The sequence below is a fragment of the Prionailurus viverrinus genome, chromosome C2 (assembly GCF_022837055.1).
Source record: "Prionailurus viverrinus isolate Anna chromosome C2, UM_Priviv_1.0, whole genome shotgun sequence".
NCBI lineage: Eukaryota > Metazoa > Chordata > Mammalia > Carnivora > Felidae > Prionailurus > Prionailurus viverrinus.
In genome coordinates, this window is record NC_062569.1 from 64064046 (window position 1) to 64081266 (window position 17221).

At 40.3% G+C, this 17221-nt stretch overlaps 1 protein-coding gene across 3 annotated transcripts in view; it reads right to left on the reverse strand.

The window, feature by feature from the left end:
- TNIK (TRAF2 and NCK interacting kinase) overlaps positions 1–17221 on the reverse strand; it is a 392919-nt gene that overhangs the window by 43750 nt on the left and 331948 nt on the right. For all 3 annotated transcript variants that reach the window (XM_047874618.1, XM_047874617.1, XM_047874619.1), the window contains 3 exons: positions 14413–14519; positions 5218–5381; positions 3091–3188 (listed from right to left, as the gene is read on the reverse strand). In XM_047874618.1, the coding sequence (XP_047730574.1) occupies positions 3091–3188; positions 5218–5381; positions 14413–14519 (369 nt within the window). The remainder of the gene's footprint in view (positions 1–3090; positions 3189–5217; positions 5382–14412; positions 14520–17221) is intronic.

Here is a 17221-nt window from a genome sequence, read left to right on the forward strand (position 1 = left end):
ATTTTCAATGATTGTATTAAATAATCACAGACTATATTGCACAATCTTATATCCCATTAGAAAGGAATGCTAAATTAATGGACACTCCTTGAGACTGATTTTCATGAAAAATCAAACTGTTAAATTAACAATAATAAGCAACATGTTTTCCAAGAGTTTTGAAACTTCTCATTTCAATCCTGGGTTATCTAAATGGCAAATCAGTCACAATGGAAGGAAGCCATATTGAGCCCTGTGACTGAAGATGGGAGAAAGGTTTAATTTAAGGTTTCTCAGCTGTGGCACTATTGATGTTTGGGGCCAGATCCTTCTCTACTATGGGTGGCTCTCTTGGCATGGTAGGATGTATAATAGCATCTTTCTGCTCTACCCACAGGCTACCAGTAGCACTGCCCCCCACTTCCAAGTTGTGATGAACAAAACCACCCCAAACTTTGCCAAATATCTCCTAAGGGGAAAGAAGGGGATGGAAGGAAAAGGAGAGGTGGAATCATCCCTGGGGGAGAACTACTGAGTTAGGCAGAACCAAGTAATCCTGTATTTTTAGTGGTTTGGATCAGTAATATTCAACGGATAGGGTTAACAGAATCACCTGGAGGATATTTTCCAATCACACATGGTCCGAGATTTTGGTGTGCCACTTACATCACCTCAATTACTTATACTTCTGTTGCTATCTCTCATCTGTGTCCAGGGTATGAGAGTAAAGCAAAATAAATAAAGCAATTTTTAAAAAGCCTAAAATATCCTGGGTTAACCAGATGAAATCCATTTTCCTCATGACAACCACCTTCAAGCTGAAATCTTGTGAGATTTCCCTTGAGTTGCGCACACACACAACCCTTTTTCTGGCAGCCATAGCACCAGAATATCGCTTTCTGTCTTCAACCATGTGGGAAAAAACTGATAAAAGGTGTAATAATTGCTGTCCTTCTGACTGTGATGAGGGAAAGTTCAGGGCTGTGGTACAAAGCAATGAAAAACGTTCCTCATTTTGCTCTCTTATAAATGCCGTCCACACACTGTAGACACATAGAGTCATTCTTTTATGAGCAGTAATCTTTTACCTAAGAAATAACATTCTAAACCACTCTGAATGGTAAGGCAGTCCTAATTCTGAAAAAGAGAGGCTCTTTGGTAAAGGTCAGAAGCATAGGATCCGGCTTCTCCCACCTGCCAAAATGGCACCATGCCGCGGGCTCAAACTAGCATGAGGACTGCCTCTTGGCTTTTTCAAAATGTTCTTGCACACGTGATCTTGAGTGATCCTAATCAATCTTACGACCAAGGCAGAGCAGGTGCCTTCATCCCCATCTTACACATGAAGAAACTGTGGCCCAGAGAGGTTAGGAAACTGGTCCTGGCCAGTTATTTACTCGGGGGAGCTAGAATTTGAATGCAGCTTGCTGATTCCAAAGCCAGCGCTTTTTCCATGTCGTTTCACAAAAATAGTGCTCAGCAGAGCTACAGCCTTAAAGCCATAATAGTAGTCTTCAGATTCCATGCACTCAGGACTCTTTGCAAGGCCTGTCTCTGAAAACAAACAACAGCACAACTCCACTGTGCTGTATTCATGCAGGTCTGACAAACAGCAGGAAGGCAGTCATCCTTCTTAGCAAGCTACCTAAGATTGACAAAGCCATATATTTTTCTAATGGAAAAATGTCTCCGCAGATAAGGAAATAAAGTCACTTAACTCGCCAGGATTCATTAACTAAAGTTGATGTTGCTGCCGATGCTGTAGTTAATGTCCCACAAAATTAATCTAACAATACCCAGTAACTCCTTGTTCACAAATCACACATTATAAATTTGGAGTGCTTTAGAATGATGTCTCTTTCTCTGTTAGTAAAACCGCCATCCCCTCGCGAGGCTGGTGAGCACAGGTTAAGAGCTCGGGCTTTGCTATTGGAAGATGCTGGAATGAAAAACTGCCAATAACAAAGCACTAATGTTTATCTTTAGCTAGATTGGAACATTGGAAAAGTGACATTTTGGCTTCGAAGGAAGGTCTCTGGAGCTTTACCCGAGTGTCTGAGGGCCTCAGGCTGGCTGCCATTGAAGGGGCTTGCCTTCCAGCAGACCACTCCAGAGGAGTGAGCTTTAAATCTGTGATCCAACAGGCCACTTTTCTGAATGCCAACATCAGGAAATCACCTGTATATTTACATCTTGTGACAGCATGACCAAGAAAAGGTAATACTAACCTCATCTATAGCTTTCTTATAGCTCTGAAAAAGGAGGAACCCAATCCAGAAGAATCCACAGGAGGGGGAAAAGCCAGAAGAAAGAGAGCAGGTTAGACACAAAATGGGAATTGTTAGTACACAACTGATAAATGCAATAGCAGAAAGGGCGTCAACCCCAAATGGGGCAAATTCCCTTCATTATTACTCTCACTATGCTTCCTTACTTAAATATGTAAAAACCAGAGTAAACCAAAAAGGCTTCGCATTCATTTCATAGAAAAGGTTCTAAGAAATTTTCAGTAAAGTATGTGGATGGATAATAACTCATCCCAAGTTAATTTCCAACTTTCAAATATCAGCCTCCATGCTCTTATTTCTTTTGCTAAAACTATCTGGGGTCTGTCATGTCACAGCAGTGAGGCTAGATTTCAAGTTGTCAGGCCCATGGTCAAACCACGCTTATCATGTTTTGGTCCAGAAAAATAGAGTCCTAAAGGCATGAAAAACAGCATAAATTACATTAATTCATATGGAAAATAATATGGGGAGAGGACAGAGTAGACAACAGAAACCCAAAGAAAGTGCCCACATCCCTTCAACTGCTAGCTTGAACATCTTTTTGCCAAAGCTGCTGAGTAGAAATTATGTTATGATAGGAGTTATTTCCCGCCTTTTTTATTCTCTAAAGTAGTGCTAATGATTGGCAGAAAGCCTAATGGCAGATAGGCAATCTGAGATCTGTCCAGTTCTTTCCTAATCAGGTATTACTTTCTTCTGGATACTTCTAGCATCCATTCTTCTTCTTAATCTCATTAAGTTTTGTTTCATAGTCATGGGTGTATCCCCAACTACTGTGTCCTGTGGCTTTTCTGGTAATTTAAAAGAGTTCAAAAGCACTCACAGCTGGTCGACTAGGTCGGGTAATGTCCCTGGATTCTTCTGGCTTCACCTTGGAAGGCTCATGGGGGAGCACAGGTGATCCTTCCGACTTACTGTTGGCTAGGTAGAAAGACAGGGAACAAGAAAAATAATGACCATCAAAAGTGTTGACTCAAGTTCTAGAGTTCTGTGGTGAGTCATCCTTCGGGATTACTCGGGATACATCATTCATTTAGGCAAATCCTCAAACACATCCATGAAAAAATTGTTAATATTTAGGCAAACGCACTTAGGCTTGTAACCTGGAAGTCACTAATAATAGTAAGAAAAACTAGCACGTACCAGCACCACCACCATTTACTGAGTGCTAAATGTGTGTCAGGCTTAATGCTAAAAGCCTTCTATGTCAACTGTCTCATCGAATTCTTGCTGCAACCCAATGTATGGCCCTCTTTTCCCATTTCACTGTTCAAAACAGACTTAGAGAGATGGCATACTAGCCTAAGGTCATGCTGAAATTATGGGCAGAGTTGGTATTCTGTCTGGCTTACCCAAGTCCTATTCTCGGTAGTACACTAGACCAGCTTCTGTGTTAGCATTCTATGGTTGGTTTCTTCTTGTACCACTTACCCGTCAGAGTAGGTTATTTTGAGGGAGTGTTGTGGGAAAAAATAGAAACCTATTTTATGTGATGGAATGGTTTTTAAATGGGGGGCAGAAGTTGTCTGGGTCCTTTAAGGAAGAAAGAATGAGGTGGGGACAGGAAGGAGAGTATTGGTGACAAAGGGGAAGAGCCCCAGAATGGAGGATGGGGGAGGTCCACCAACAGCTACGGAGTGAAGAGTATCTCTCAGATTTTTTTATAGGTACAGAAAAAACAATCTGGCATCAGAGATATTCTTTTACTGTAAAGTGGTTTTTCATGGGCAGAAACACATCAGGGATACAACAGTGTTTTTAACCCAGAGGAACTAGGGGCCAAAGGAAAGAAGATAAGAATTAAACCCAAACCGTATGAGAGAATTACAATGATACGCATAACTTTAGTTTTCTTTAGTTTTCTCTAAGGATATTAAGATGGCTGTGAATAGAAAAAAGATAAATGAATGGCACTTTTCTCAATTAAGTAAATTTATATTTGAAGTAAAGCAACAGAAGTACACATAGCTATGTGCTGCACCACTGAGGTCTGAAGAATGCATATGGAGGCAGCCATATCCCGGTCCAGAGAAATGAGCACTGCACGCCAGATTTCAACCTTTTCAAAATGGAAATACAGTGACTCTACTTATTTAAAACCTTAAAAAGCTAATATGTGGCAACCTATGATTGTGGCTAATGAAGAGGCTAAGAAAAAGGGCTGGTGGTTTTTCTCAGAGCACAGTAATTTGTTAATATTTATCAAATTGCACTTAAAAAAGTTCTGGTGTTTATTACTTGGAAGCAAAATTATCTTCTGAAGGTTATTCAGAAAGAGTAAATTTTGATTAGCTAGAAGCAATGTGTTGTCAGGTGTAATTAGCTGGACATGCTAATGTTTTTCACAAGCTTCCTCATTAATGAAAACTAAACAGTGATAAATGACTTGAATAAATGGTCAGAGAGGCTCATTTTTTATCCCTCTTTGGTAGGAATAACTAGAAGAGTGAAATATACTTTCTAAGTCAAAGAGTTTATTTCTTCTTTAAAATGTGTATGTGTTCTATGTTAGTCTTTACCGAATCCCACTTTGAGAGATCCTTTGTATCATGAAATATATTCACACACAAAGGGAAGACTGGCATAATGGGAAGAGGATACTTGGGGGTACATGAAACTCTAAACAGACAACAAATGGAAATGGGAATTCAGGTGACTCAAAAGTAATCATATTTTCAAATAAGACCAATAGTCTATGATCATCCCGGAAAACGTGATCTGCAATTAGAAAAGATTTAGTCCACACTGTGACGTCACACATGTATATGACTGGGGATGGCGGTTCACTCATCTAAGGAGACTGAGGCTCCGGGAAGTCAGGACTCTGTGGCATCACACAGCGGTGGCCATGCCAGGAGCAGGAATCACGAAAGTCAGGAAGTAAATGGATTCCATGCCCCCGGCTCGCTCCTCCAGGCAATGTTGTTGGGAAAGGTGGGGGAAGGTTTACCTCGAACTCTGGTTCGCTCGCTGGAACCCGCTTGCGATCCAGGCTGAGAGCCTCCTTGGGAGCTGGGCTGGGAGCTGGGGGTGCTGGAGCTGGAGGAACTGCCGCTGCTGGTCCTCTGTAAGGGGCTCTCCAAGACAGGCTCCGTTCTCCGGAGGTCAGGGTTGCTGTGTGGAAGGCAGAACACGGTGACTACACCCTGGACACCTTGCCATCCACAGACACAGTCCAGTCCAGTCCCACCCCCGGTGCAAAGGAGCAAAGAGAGCACATGTGTGACACTGCACAGAAGGGGTCAACGGAAATGACAGTCATGTCGTCCTCTGTGGAGCTCCCAGCCAGATACTGCTGGATGAGATGAACTCTTGACCCAGCTCCTGGATCATTACACTAAAGTATTAGCTCTGAAATGGTGCTCGTCAAAGGAGGCTTTCTTTGAAACCCTTATTCCTGTGTTCATTGTAAAAAAAACAAAAAAAACCCCCAAAAAACAAAAAACAAAAAACCTTGAAAAATATTAAAAGATAAAAGAAGGAAGCAACACATTCAATCTCTGACCCAAGAGACATCCAGCTATATTTTACTATTTGGTAGAGTATCTTCTAGACTTTTGTATATACAGAAGCATGCTGTATGTTCGGTTTTGCAGCTTTTTTCCACCCTCCCTTAGCACTGCTTTGGGAGCAGCTTCTTATGCTTACAAAAATAATAATGGCTGCATAATAATCCAGTATATGGATGAATTAGTTTAACTATTCCTCTACTGCTGGATATTAAGCTACTTCCAATACATTGCCGTGACACACGACATTGAAATAAGTATCTCCAGGCACCTGCACATCCCAGTCACATCTCTTTCCTGGAACTGGGATTGTTGGGTGGAAGGACATGAACAGGGATGAGTGTGTTGCATATGTTTTTGTATGTGGGTGTGTAATGTTATTACTGGTTTTTGCTGAAGTGTATGAAACGGACCATCTTACTGAATTCTTACCACACTTTAGGATGAGCAGTTTGCTACTTTGTAAAAAAAAAAAATCTATCTTGTTGTTGTAATGTTGTTTTAAAACATTACTCTTGAGGTAGAATAATTCTTATTCACATTCATTTGACATTTATAATTCTTCTGTGAATTGCTTAATCAAGTTCTCTGCTTACGTAGTTAGTGGTATATTTGCATTTTAAATTTCTTTCAGGAAGTCTTTATATACTTTGGCTATTATCAAAAGGAGGCGTGTTTTAAAATAATTATTGGGCGCTAATTCAAGAATAAATATGTTTATAAAATCTTATTATTATTCACCTTTATATGTAAACTGCCCCCAAAATAGTGGTATTTATTTGCTCACTCAGTTGGTCTATACCAAGCACTGGGTCAGGCATTTGAGATATGGTAATGAACAAGACACAGTCTTGTCATCTGCCGGTTTAGCCGGACGCACGCGGCCAATTTCCTCCATGCTTTGCCTGCAGTGAGCACAGGGCAGCATGGGAGCATGGACAGAGCCACGTAAGCCACTTTTGGTGATCATAGAAGCTGTCCTAAGAGAGTGGTGGGAAACAGCTGCTGAGGTTTTTATGATTTTGTTATAAAAATAAGCAGCATCCTCAAAGTTTCCACAAAGCTCTTCCTTTTTAATTTATACCTTAGAGACCTTTTCATTTATATAATTCTGGGCCTAAATTAGTGCATGGATAATTTAGTGAAACCTGCAACTCAAAGCTCAAATTCACTGCCATCCACCTGCCGAGGGCCCCTACATGTTTCCAATGTCTTCAGTTCTCCAAACAGAACTGCACACCTTAGTGTGATCACAGACTATGATTTTAATGCAATAATTCATGTTAAAATGCAATTTTAAGTCTTCATTTTGCTCCCCTCATTTCAAGACTGTCAAGTGCACACTAAACTGTGTGGGGTGTCCCATGTTTCACGTATAAAAATGGAAATAATATGGTCTCTTCCCTTGAGACGCTTGCATTTTAGTGTACCAAAAATCTGGCCACAGAATGACATCATTATAGCAGCAACTGGACCAAATAATTTCTGTTTTGAAAACTTAAGAACTTTGCTTTTGGTGATGTACCTTCCAAAAACATTTGATCAAGTGAGAAAATGTTTTAAATATTGGGTTATTGTAAGACATGGCTGGTGGCTCTGGAAAACATATGTGAAAATAAATATGTCCTCATAACCTAGTAATTTTTATCACATAAATATAGAATTTATGACAATATTTATCTTAAGGTTTTATGGTAAAGGAATTGCTAAGTCAACCCAACAGTATGATCGACTGAAGCAGAAGTGATTATCAAATTTAAGGAAAATGTTTAAATTCTCAATATTTTTATAGGACTCCTTTGCATAGTAATTATTTTTGTGAAAACTGCTAGCACTTACTTAACTGGCTAAAATAGATTTGGATCCATACTGGAACTAGCCCTGATTTGGAGAATACCTAAAATGATAAATGTATAATACTTATGCAGTATCCTACCTTTTGAATTTTCCTTAAAGAAACAATCTTATCTCCTTTTATTCCCAATAATAAATTATTTCCCATGGTCTTGTTTGATTAAACAGTGATGGTCAGGAATTATTTATACATAATTAATAAAGTCCAAAGGTTTTTTTTTTTTTTCTAAAAATTGCATTGCTAGCCAACTGTATCACTGATTAAAGGTAATGGACATGCTAAGGCTTCTTGGTAGTTGCTTTCGTTTTGTAGAATGGTAATGTAGTGTTTTTTTATTTTTAAATACAAAGAACACTTTGTTCTTGTTAGTCTATTTATCTATATAACTATTATCTATAGTTATCTATGTAACTATATAACTAGATGAATAACTATTCATCTAGTCATTGCTATATAACTAGATGAATAACTATTCATCTAGTTATTGTGAGAAGGGTGGCTGTGAGCTCTGAGATATTTTTCTCTGGTGACTGTGGTGTGGTAGCAGGATCCAGCTACTTGCTTGAACACAGCACTCCTTTGGTAATTTAACCAATACCTTTCTGTGAAACAGCTGCTTTGTGAGACTCGTTGGACCAGTATGAGGGATGGAGGACAGCACAGGTCACAGGTGTGAGATGCAGCAGAATTCTAGACGTGAGAAACAGGCAGTGGAGACAACAGTGAAGAAGGCAAATCTCTGCATGCTATGTGTGAAAGAGCCCGTAAGTATTGTCGGAGTTTGGGGAACGATGAATGCAGCCTGGGGTCGTTGAGGTGGTGTCAAGAAGGAGACAGGACTTGACTGGGACTTTGAGGAATAAGCAGGAAGTCTGGGGGAGCGCCTGAGTGAAGACGCAGGGGCTGTGATTTTTCTGGGGCTAGATGGTGTAGAGAGGACACCCACCCTGATGGAGTACTAAGTCTGTGTTAGGATAGCCTGGAAGAGTGGGTCATCAGAAGAAATGGATGCTTTATGCAGCAGTGCCTGTAAAGCTTGGTAGAGCACACGGGTCTCCCCTGTGTGCAGGCTTATGGATGACTGGGGAGGAGACATGCAGGCTGACCAGGTGGGAGGCTGCTGCCATATTGATGATATAAGGCCTGGGCCCAGGCTGTCAGAGAGGGGCCTGGTCATTGGCAGAACCAGCTGGCAAGTGCATGTGTCTCGGATGGAGCTCAGAGCCTCTTTTGGCATGAAATTAATTGAATCCCATGGGTATTAAATCTGTGACCTGGGCCTCATTAGCACAGGCCCTTCTTACTGGAGCAAACCAGCATGGGTGCTGATCTCAATAGGTTGCTATTTTTGCTGCTGGAGACTGAAAGAAGTATTTAGTGTCTATACAAACACACATAGAAATAGGGGAAACTTCAAAATGCTTTTTCTATGTTATTTTTTTTTTTTGGAAAATATAAGTATTTAAAAAAATTTTATTAAAAAATTTTTAAAAACATTCTAATTTATTTTTGAGAGAGAGAGAGAGAGAGAGGAGGGGCAGAGGGAGAGGAGGAGGGAGAATCTCAAGCAAGCTCCGCACTGTGAGCACAGAGCCTGATGAGGGGCTCAAACTCATGAACCGTGAGATCATGACCTGAGCTGAAATTCAAGAGTCGGACACATAACCAACTGAGCCACCCAGGCGCCCCAGAAAATATAAGTATTTTGATAAAATGTCATACGATTCATATTTTTCTTTTCCTTATTGTATAGTAATCTGGTCTGGCCTTGGGGCCAAGAAGTCTGAGATAAATGCTTTTAGAGGGAATTTCAGAAGAATTCTATGAAATAATAGATCTCTCTTGTTCACGTATCAACTGAAACTACTCAGATCCAAATGTGTAAAAACTTGAAAACATTCATATATACTTCTTCAAATGCTAACTTTTGGTTCAGACATTTGCCATCCCACAGACAATGCCACGGGCCTGTAAAACACACAGTAAAGTGAAGATGTGGCAATTATTTCATTTACTTGAATCATATAAAAAGTCAAAACAGAAAATTAGGATTACAAAGTGATTTCTTGGCCCAAATACTTGGGCCAAGTCTGTAATTAACTGGCTGACTGCCAAAATTCACTTTACTTTGTTCTGTGATGACACAGCCAATGAGAACAAATGAGCCATAGGAAGAGAGGTTTGGGATGGGACAGAGAATTGTTTTTTTAAATTAAGCATTTAGTCATTGGGTTTTGACTCGGTGCTTCTGGCTTACTTTAAATCTTTTCATATTCTGAATGTACTTGTTTGATAAAATTTTAATTTGCTTTAAAAGAACACATGAATCAAAGTTAAATATTAAGGTACCTGGAATTTTTTAAAACGGTATTTTAAAAAATGAACAAACCAAATCTTGATTTAAACTCAACTAATCACTCTGACACCATAAGGCATCTGGGAGCCCACACAGCAGGTAGGAACTGCGCACAGATCTGCATATGCATGAGACAGAAGGGCAGGAACAGGTGTGTGGGGTTATGGTGATGGGGTGGAAACTGTCAAAAGCACCTAATGATATCAGTACCAGCTTGAGTAGGAAAGTTTGGGGGCTATAAATAGGTTCTATGGGACAACAACCACTAAAAGGTAGTCAATACCACAAGATGAGAATCAATAGCCACAGGATTAAGAGGAGCTATTAACATTCTCACTCAATTACATGGTGGGAAAAATGGAGGCAAAATGGAGGCAAAATGAACAAATCAAGAACCCTCTTTCCTTTGGGAACACGATGCAGCAACACCAGCCGTGTTTATTGCAAAACAGGTAAGCATGGCATGGTACTTAAGAGTGTGGACTTTGGTGCCACAGAATGGTTGTGGACAATGGTTCAAATGGTGACTCTATCACTTAATAGTCTTGTCACCTTAAACAATTTAGTTAACTTGTGTTTATCTCAGTTTCCCTTCTATAAAATAGAGGTGATTATAACCACTACCTCACAGAGTTGCTATATGGTTTAAAGTTTATTTATTTTGAGAGTGAGAGCATGCACACGCACGAGCAGGAGAGGGGCAGAGAGAGAGAGAGAGAGAGAGAGAGAGAAAATCCCAAGCCGGCTCCGTGCTGTCAGTGCACCAGATGCAGAGCTCGATCTCAGGAATGGCAAGATCATGACCTGAGCTGAAATCAAGAGTCAGACACTTAACCAAATGAGCCACCCAGGCGCCTGTTAAATGGTTTAAATTAGTTACTATTTGAGATGCACACTGAAGAGTGCCTCACAAATAAAGATGTTCCAGATGTGTTTCTTAAATAAATAAATAAATAAAAAAAACCCAAACCAATCAGAAGGCAGGGGTGCAAGGGGGTTGCCCAGTAACACTTTCCTGACCAGCTAATGTCAGCACAGCTGTATTCCTTGACACAAGGATTCTAAGACATGTTCTTTACAGGGCTCTTTTTGATTTGGTGTAGTGTGTGTAGATAGGGGAAGTGACATAATAGGGAGTTTTTTTCTGGGAGAAGGAAGGCTTTTGAAAATAGTAAAGCTCTGCTTTTTCCTCACGTTGGAGGCATGCTTGCATCTCCCATTTTAACTCACCTCCAGAATCTTCCATTCAGGGTGCCAAGTAGCTTACTGACTTACACATACTGTTTCCTACATTCTCAGAAATTAGCATACATTCTGCAGTTACTGAATATACAATATCTTGCTTGGAGTTCATTAGTACTTAAATTCAGGAAGCAAAAACTGAGCTCTTTAACCATTAGTCTCTACTTTCTAGTCTTCCTTTTTCCTGCTGGCTTAGCACAAAAGTGGCTTATTTCTCACTCATATCACAATATACACAGATCAAACTGGTCTCCTTGGTGGTTCTTCCTCAGGTGGGGACTTGGGGACTCAGGTTCCTTCCATGTTCAGACATTATTGTCTTAAATTTGTGGTCCCTACATTTGCTACAAAAGAAGGGAGCCTCTGCCTTCTTCCTATAATTCACATATTTACCTCAAAGCAAAGGAAGAAAGCAAGGCAAGAAATAGAATTTTGCCCCTAATAATGCCTATAGCTCCAAAGGGTAGCAGGTATGGTATATCCTCTGACCCATGGGCCCTAGACTCAGGTGGTCTTGGTTGAGTCACTGACTCCCAAGGTCCCATGTAGCCCTGAACACAGCAGGTCCTCAGTATACATTTGCTGAATTTAGCAAATGAAAATAATAACAACAAAACATCGTGAATTTGTCCTTTATTAGATGTGTGATTTTTCTTGGGATCCATTCTTACTTTGTTAATTTTCTACTTTCCCTTGAGGATCAATTTAAGGAGAAGGGCCAGGAGGATAAAAAGGAATACTGACCAACAACAAGAAGTATAGTTCATAAACATGGTAAAGGATGAATTCTTTAAAAGCAACCCTTTGTCATGGCTTCGTGGATGGCCAGTTGCCCGAAGAGTGGTACAAAAAGAACTATGAGAACTTCATTAAGACCAATATAAGATAGGAGAGTCTGTTTTACAGTAATGCCCCCAGCCAATCACATCTCCCATCGTCCGTGCCCTGTGTATTTTCTTTAGCGCACTGACTCAGGGCTTGCCCACATGACTTGTGGTTGTCAATGGGACATCAACAAAGATGACGCAAGCAAAGGCTTGAAAAGTGCTCCTGTACTGGGGCTCTCCCTCTCGGGAGGCTGTCCTGAGATTGCCAAACAGTAAAGAAGACCAGGATGAAGGTCCACATGAAGGTACAGCTGACCCATCAGCTCACCGCAGCTGCATAAGTAGCCCAAGTGAGACCAGCCGAAAAACTTATTAGCCAACCCAGAGAATCGCAAGAAATAATCAATTGTTCCTATTTCAGACTACTAACTTTTAGGATGTTTTCTTATGAAGCAAAGGCAACCGACACCAATAAACCAAAATCCTGAAGTAATAAACAGTAAATAACCAAAGAGTAAATAAACCAAATCCTGAAGCTTTAAAAAATGCAATCCAATCTAGACTGGCAAAGTCTGATTCACATCTTAAGTGTTGGTCATTTGGTGATAGCAAGAAGTAGGGGGTCCGGGAGGATTACTCTAGTTGGCAGAGATGGGGATTCTCCACCCCCTCCCCCCCAGTCCCTGATTTTCATTGTAGGTAAATAATTATTACCTCTTAGCTCCCTCCCTCCCTCCCTTCTCTGTAAGCAGAAAAATGTTAGCTGTCGCACAAAGTTTGCATTCTTTGGACAAAGTACAAATTTAAGTGGTTCCGCGGGAAAAGCTCATGTTTTACAAGCCACTGACCATCAAAAGCCAACTATCTTAGGCCCTAGTGTCATTAAAATAACACTTCAGAGGGAACAAAGAGCTGCTTTTTATTTGATTATATAATGATAGTTCTCTTTCTTTTTGGTTGATAGAAAGGAAAAAGATTTTAGTTGAAATGACGCTTGATCTACAGCTGCTAAAATTCTAAGCAACTGATCCCATGACCAGAGCCTCGAGGGCAGGGTCCAAGGGACCAAGAAGCACGGATAATTGGGGGCTTATTGCTGCTCGAAGAGGGGGACTGACAAAGTTCACGCCCACAATCCCAGGGCTGATGCTCCTTTGGCTCCCAGTCACAGTACACTCTGGTCTTCCTCAGCGCTGCTTAGCAACGCCAGCTCAGGCTGGAGCTGACAAGTCACTGGGAAAAAAATGGCTCATTCAGAGCTTCCTGCTATTGGCAATCCCACTCAGAACGGGCTAACTTCTTCGCCCTGAAGGGATTACTGTTCTTAGTACAGTTCCATCTTATTTTTGGACTGACCTCTTTCTAAAGCTCTTCATGTGAAGAGGAATATTAAAGGTTCACGATCAAAAGCATTCCCTATATTAAAGATACGTACAAATAATCATAACTTTCATTTCCAGTCTCTCATTCTTACTAGCTAGGGAGAGTCCTTCTCTCGTGAACACAGTGAAGAAGAACATAACGGCCTGCCCAAGCTCATCCTTTTTATAGTCTCAGTAGAAACCATTTGCTATTTCAGTTGATCCTAAAAAGTGGTGTATTCATCATGAAAAATCTGAGGGAAGCTCGACGAACTGGAGAAGCAAACGGCATAGAATCAGCTCAGATACAGTACAGATATTGCTTCCTTTCCAGATTCTCTTGAGACCTCTACACCAACCGGTAGGTGAATGCAGTTTCCTCACTGTAGGAATATCCACTGTTGATGGAAAATTCTAGGAGAGCACAGAGTAGCGGTGGAAGCATAATTGTATCTCAGTGACCCTCCATAATGCCAAAGAGGTGATTTTTTGCTAAGAAATAGTTCTTTTGTAATTTGTCAAGCTAGGGAGCTCTGCAGCTGGCCACTAATACATTTCTTTGGCAATTACTTTGTAATGTCTTAATGGCTCCGAGGGTACATTTCTTGACCTGATGCTAAAAATCACCTCAAACCAGGCTGTCTTGTTCTGCTGACTTCATGAAATGTGGCCTCTTAAGTAATGGTTTGGGGTATTCCAACCAGACTTATATTTGCAATTTTACTCTCAAATTTTAAAAATGAGGTACACTTGGTTGGCTTCTGGGATGCCTCACTCACTCATTTATTCATGAGCCCTCACTCTGCACTGATTTCTGTGAAAGGTGACTGAAGAAATAAAAGGTGTATCTTCCGGCCCCACAGAAGCTTACAGTCCAAGTGCCCAGTCAACATGCCTCTGAAGTGACACAAGGACAAAACCAATTTTTAGGAAAGCAATAATGACAGTGGCAGGTGGGGTTTTTTCCTCTACCTTAACCATCTTCCTTCCCTTACCTTGCTCTGATGGGTTGAGATCCCAGTCTGGGTCCCAGAGCACTACCATTTCCAGGAGAATTCTTTCTGGCTAATGCTGGGGATATAGAAGTTGTTCTTTGAGGCACCTGAAAGAAAACCGGAATTCAGAAATATTTTCCATAAAATAGCTCCCATAGGCTCCTACCTGAAAAGCAGCCTAACCCTTTTCTAAAATTTACCAGGAGTTACAGAAACAGGCAAGCAACAGTGTTCATTTTTCAAAGAAATATTTAACTCCCTAAACACAATCAGACAAAAGACACTGGCTGAGGCACATTCAGCCATCACGAAAGAGTACGGTAACTATAAAAACAAATTAAAAAGGAGACCAAGCTAATTATTTTGATTCACTGGGTTAAAATAACCGACCTCCTTTGCTTGTGTAAGAGTGGTGAATATCAGATATTTCTTTGGGGGTACCATCAACTCAGCTGATCACTGGAAATTTCATCAGATGAGAGTCATCCAGAGAAGCTGAGCTACGTCACAACTGATAAACAGGCAAGGAAATGATGACATCTGGGGAGAAACTAGGGTATCACGCTAGAACTTGGGACATAAGCCACATGTTGCTGAGCTCAGAGAAACTACTTCAATAGATTCTATATGTCAATTTCCTAATCAACTTGCAATCACTAATTAGAAACAAACCCCTAGACACTGTGCTTTGGAAGGTCAATTTGCAAATGTAACACAAAACAGGATTAATATTGAAAATACTGGCAGGGTCTTCAAAAAGACTATGTGTGTATCATCAGACACAGAGTAGGAACATGTATCATTATTAGCTTATCTGACGAGGCCTAAGGTGGAATTTATGTATGTCTCATTTCATTAAACATTTTTAATGAAATCAAATATTGTAAGTGTACTAAAGGGGCCCAACATGAGGGAGGAGAATAATACTGTATGAAAGTGAGGAGGAAATGAAAATGTAGATATTCCGTGATAGCTAATTGGGTTAAACATTTGTCAGGTACTTCCGTTTCATTCACTTCTTGGGGCTCTTTTAAAGTGGGTTTGTGGTTTTTTTTTAAATGTTTTTATTTATTTTCTAGAGACAGAAAGACAGAGTGTGAATGGGGGTAAAGGCAGAGAGAGAGGGAGACACAGGACCCAAAGCAGGCTCCCGACTCCGAGCTGTCAGCACAGAGCCCGACACGGGGCTTGAACTCACGAACTGCAAGATCATGACCTGAGCCAATGTCGGATGCCTAACCGACTGAGCCACCCAGGTGCCCCTAAAGTGATTTGTGTCTTGCACTAGATATTTTAAAAATGTGCTTTGTTATAACATTATTGGTTAACACATTAAGTGATATTTAAGATTAATATAAATTTTGTTGGTTATTATGATGCATTTTAAGATAAAGACCTAGGAAGATTAGTCAGTGAAGTGAAGCAGAATGGCCAAATCAGAGTTTCCACCCGCTCAAATTAAATATTCCTTTTTCTTTTTGTAAACTTAAATAGTTGTAGAGAAGAAAGAATCTAACAAATTATTAAAACTAAAACCTTTGGGGGCGCCTGGGTGGCGCAGTCGGTTAAGCGTCCGACTTCAGCCAGGTCACGATCTCGCGGTCCGTGGGTTCGAGCCCCGCGTCGGGCTCTGGGCTGATGGCTCAGAGCCTGGAGCCTGTTTCCGATTCTGTGTCTCCCTCTCTCTCTGCCCCTCCCCCGTTCATGCTCTGTCTATCTCTGTCCCAAAAATAAATAAACGTTGAAAAAAAAAAATTTAAAAAAAAATAAATAAAACCTTTGTATAGATGTAAAATTTTCTCCCAGAGTTATAAATGTATGCCTACATGCTTTCAGAGAGTGGACCACTCACTTCCATTTTCAGTTTTTCTGGCTCTCGTGACACTTCTCTGCCTGTCCTATTTTCCATATTGGACTTTGCTCACTAACTAACCTTTTCTGATGGCATCTCGGCTTCCACAAAAAGAGAGCACCAACAAAAAAGCCATGATCAGCTATTTTCATTTCCAAAACAATGGAAATCCTGTTATAATATCCTTTTGAGTAGAAGATGAGGAAGCATATTTGAAGATCATTGGGTAAAAAGTATTATTTCTTCCTGGAATCAACAATGGCACTGATCTTTGGAAATTGTGGGACATTCCATTTGTCATAGATCCTATGCTAAGTTCAAAAGAAAGGGGAATCTTGGACCAGGAAAAATCTAATGCAAACATTTCTCCAGTATTTTGAAATATTTCCAAGATGTCTGTAGTGAGATACATGACCACATTACATAACAACTTTTGGAATGAGCAACAACTGGTTTAGGTAAAAACAAAAGAAACCAATCCCAGGGTTATTCTGTCTGGTGGATGGCTAGTCATTTCACCCTACAGTTTTATCCTCAGGAATTAAATTATGACCCGGTCTAGAAGGAACTTGCCTTAAACAGCCAATTTTAAGAGCAATACTATCTTCTGAACACCTGCAATCTGATTTCACTTTGTGTTCTTATTAAAAGTAGGAACAAATCAATTTTCTACTTTTTATCTGCAAGTTTTCAATTAGTCTAGATGTAGATTCAGTCACCAGTGAAAATATCCATTTTTCTATTTCTCCTTTTTAAAGAAAGCTATATACCCAATGTGGGACTTGAACTCATGACTCTGAGATTAAGAGTTGCCTGCTCTACTGATTGAGTCAACCAAGTGCCCTTATTATTCTATTTATTAATATGGATAGTAAAATAATAGTTTGGAATGCTTGAGATTGAGAGTTCTAATTCTGGATACAGGATAGATGTTTCCAGGTCACTCAATCTCTATGA